Consider the following 2,429-nt stretch of genomic DNA (forward strand, 5'->3'; position numbering starts at 1 on the left):
TTTCAAGGACTGCTTGCACGACCTTTGCCACATCAGGATTCAACTTGTCCTTCTTGATGGTCAACATTTTGATTTCCTCCGAAGGGGCCGCGGGCTCAACCCTCCTCTCTTAGAGCTTGGTCTTCTTTTCTTCGAGCTTTATCTTTTGATTTTCGAGGTTGATCTTTTTCCCCATCACCACCATGAAGTTGTCAAACCTCTCCGTCTTCTTTTCCTCCTTATGCCATGGCGATTGACACAGGCCTCCTCCTTATGGTCCATGAAGCCCTTGAGCTTCTGCGTCATCTTGTCCATGTACCGCCCCTTCTCGGAAACCTCCCCCGGCATTGCATCTGGTCTGCGGGAATTTGGAACCTGGACGTGTTCGCGAATGTTTGTGCCACCATGTTGGATGGCAAAAGAAGATCCGAATGCACCGGCGGGAACGTTTGCGGGTGTGTTAAGGCACGAAATCCCTAGGTATGCAGTGCTCAAAGGGGACGGCTAGCTAAGATCACCTTAATCTGAGTTACACACTTACAAACTTACAGTGCTTAATGGTTACAAATAAGTAGATTACCCACATACACCATGCATACAAGCGCGTGGTTTATCACATTATTATTCAGCCACTTCTGCCTCCTACACGGCCGGGCAAATAGTAAACAACGCTGACACATTAAGGGATTCATACATATCCCAGTTACAGACTTCAAACTGAAACTTGAAAGCAAATAACTCGATCCACCGTGAACAACGAACTCATCATCACCAGCCGGAGCTGAACGATCGACCGACACCATGCATGCATATGTTTGAGTTAGAAGTCCAGGTCCGACCATTTGATGTCCACCTGGCCGAGGCTGGTGTCAAGACGGAAGTTGTTCCAGATATGGGACGAGGCGCCGACCTCGTTGTCGCAGCCGGCGCACTCATCAACTACCTGGGCGTTTATGCCGATATTGGAAGTGTCGAAGATGCGGATCGTCCTGCCGCACCGTGCCCCGCCTGCGTACCACTCCGAGGACAGCGACACCACGAACTCATCGTCGCTATGGTACTGGCCGTCGCAAGACGCCGGCCCGCCGCCCCCCTCTCCTTCCTGGAAGCCGTTCACCGTCATCACCGCCGGGACGTTCTGTCGAAGGTCGAACTTACCTTCCGCGGGGTGCCTGGAAAAGGCGCACGACACCTGCAGAAAAACTAGGATGCCGAAAATCACCGCGGCATTGGTAGTGCTCGCCATGATAAATGTGGAGGTGCTTGCGTTTATCAGCTATAGCTAGCTAGCCTGCCCTGTGCGCTTTTCTTGCTTTCTCAAGGCTGTTGGTTGCAGCTAGTTTATATACGCTCGATGCTGCATGCCGTCCTCGTGTGTCTCGTCTAACAATCCCGTCAAAGGCGTGCAGACAAAGCAGCGCCTCACTCCTGATGTCACCAATTATTTTCTTACGAAGGCTGTTACGTACAAATAGATCGATGAGTAAATCACAAAATCGAAGTGTAAGGGCTGTGAGCGGAAACCGCCACCTGCCACACTGACGTTAATTTTTATAAATCAATTCAAATTCAAACTTTTTCTATGATTGACACAGACCATTTGAAGTCTCATGGTCAAATTTGAGTACTTTCTTAGTTGATTTAATATTTTCTAAGCATTAACTGATTTACCGGCCACTTTATAGGTAAGAACACAATTTCGTTCAACATATCAGTCTAACGAGCTCCGAAATTGATGAAAATTAGCATGGTGTCTTCATAAGATCCATGTAGAGTGTGGTAACAAATTAAAAGCATTATGAGAAAATTTGGTGCACTTCATGTACAAATCAAACACTCCCGGGCGTGGTGTAAGGGTTTCAAACGGAAACCCCACTTGCCACATTGAGTGTGGAAAAAAATCAAGGTCAACCAACAAAATAGCTTTCGATTCACATGCAAACTTGACACATTCCCTCTAGAAACCTAATATCTTCCTAAGAGATGGTCCTGTTTGTAAGCTGTCTGGGTGAAAACTTTCACGAAACATTATCATGTTTTTTACCACAGCCTCTAGGGGTCATGTCATGACACCATGTGAAGTTTCATGATTTTGGGGGTTTGATTGAATTTTTGAGAATTAGAATACTCTTACCACAGCACATAACATAAGAAATAACTTACTCGGTGACTCTCCCACTATTACCACTAGTAGAACGCCCGTGCGTTGCTACGGGCTACAATGCATATAAATAAATCAAAAAATTATTAAGATCGTCTTTAAGGTCAAAACTCATCTCTTCATCATACGTCCGGGCGTGTTCAGATATCAAAAGGGCGTGCAACGGGCTCCCAAAATTGAACCGTCTAGATAGTCCATGCTCCCCTAAATCTAGACCATATGCAGAGAACAAATATAGTTGTCCAGAGACTATCTACATTGTCATCTCCAACATGTGGGCCGAACATAA

General features: G+C 46.3%; 1 protein-coding gene across 1 annotated transcript; it reads right to left on the reverse strand.

The window, feature by feature from the left end:
- Positions 1 to 799: 799 nt before the first annotated feature.
- On the reverse strand, positions 800 to 1,225 carry LOC119271790 (putative ripening-related protein 7). The gene has a single exon (XM_037553475.1). The coding sequence runs from the start codon at positions 1,223 to 1,225 to the stop codon at positions 800 to 802; it is 426 nt and encodes a 141-aa protein (XP_037409372.1).
- Positions 1,226 to 2,429: the final 1,204 nt, after the last annotated feature.

Source organism: Triticum dicoccoides, chromosome 3A, assembly GCF_002162155.2.
Source record: "Triticum dicoccoides isolate Atlit2015 ecotype Zavitan chromosome 3A, WEW_v2.0, whole genome shotgun sequence".
Taxonomy (NCBI): Eukaryota; Viridiplantae; Streptophyta; class Magnoliopsida; order Poales; family Poaceae; genus Triticum; species Triticum dicoccoides.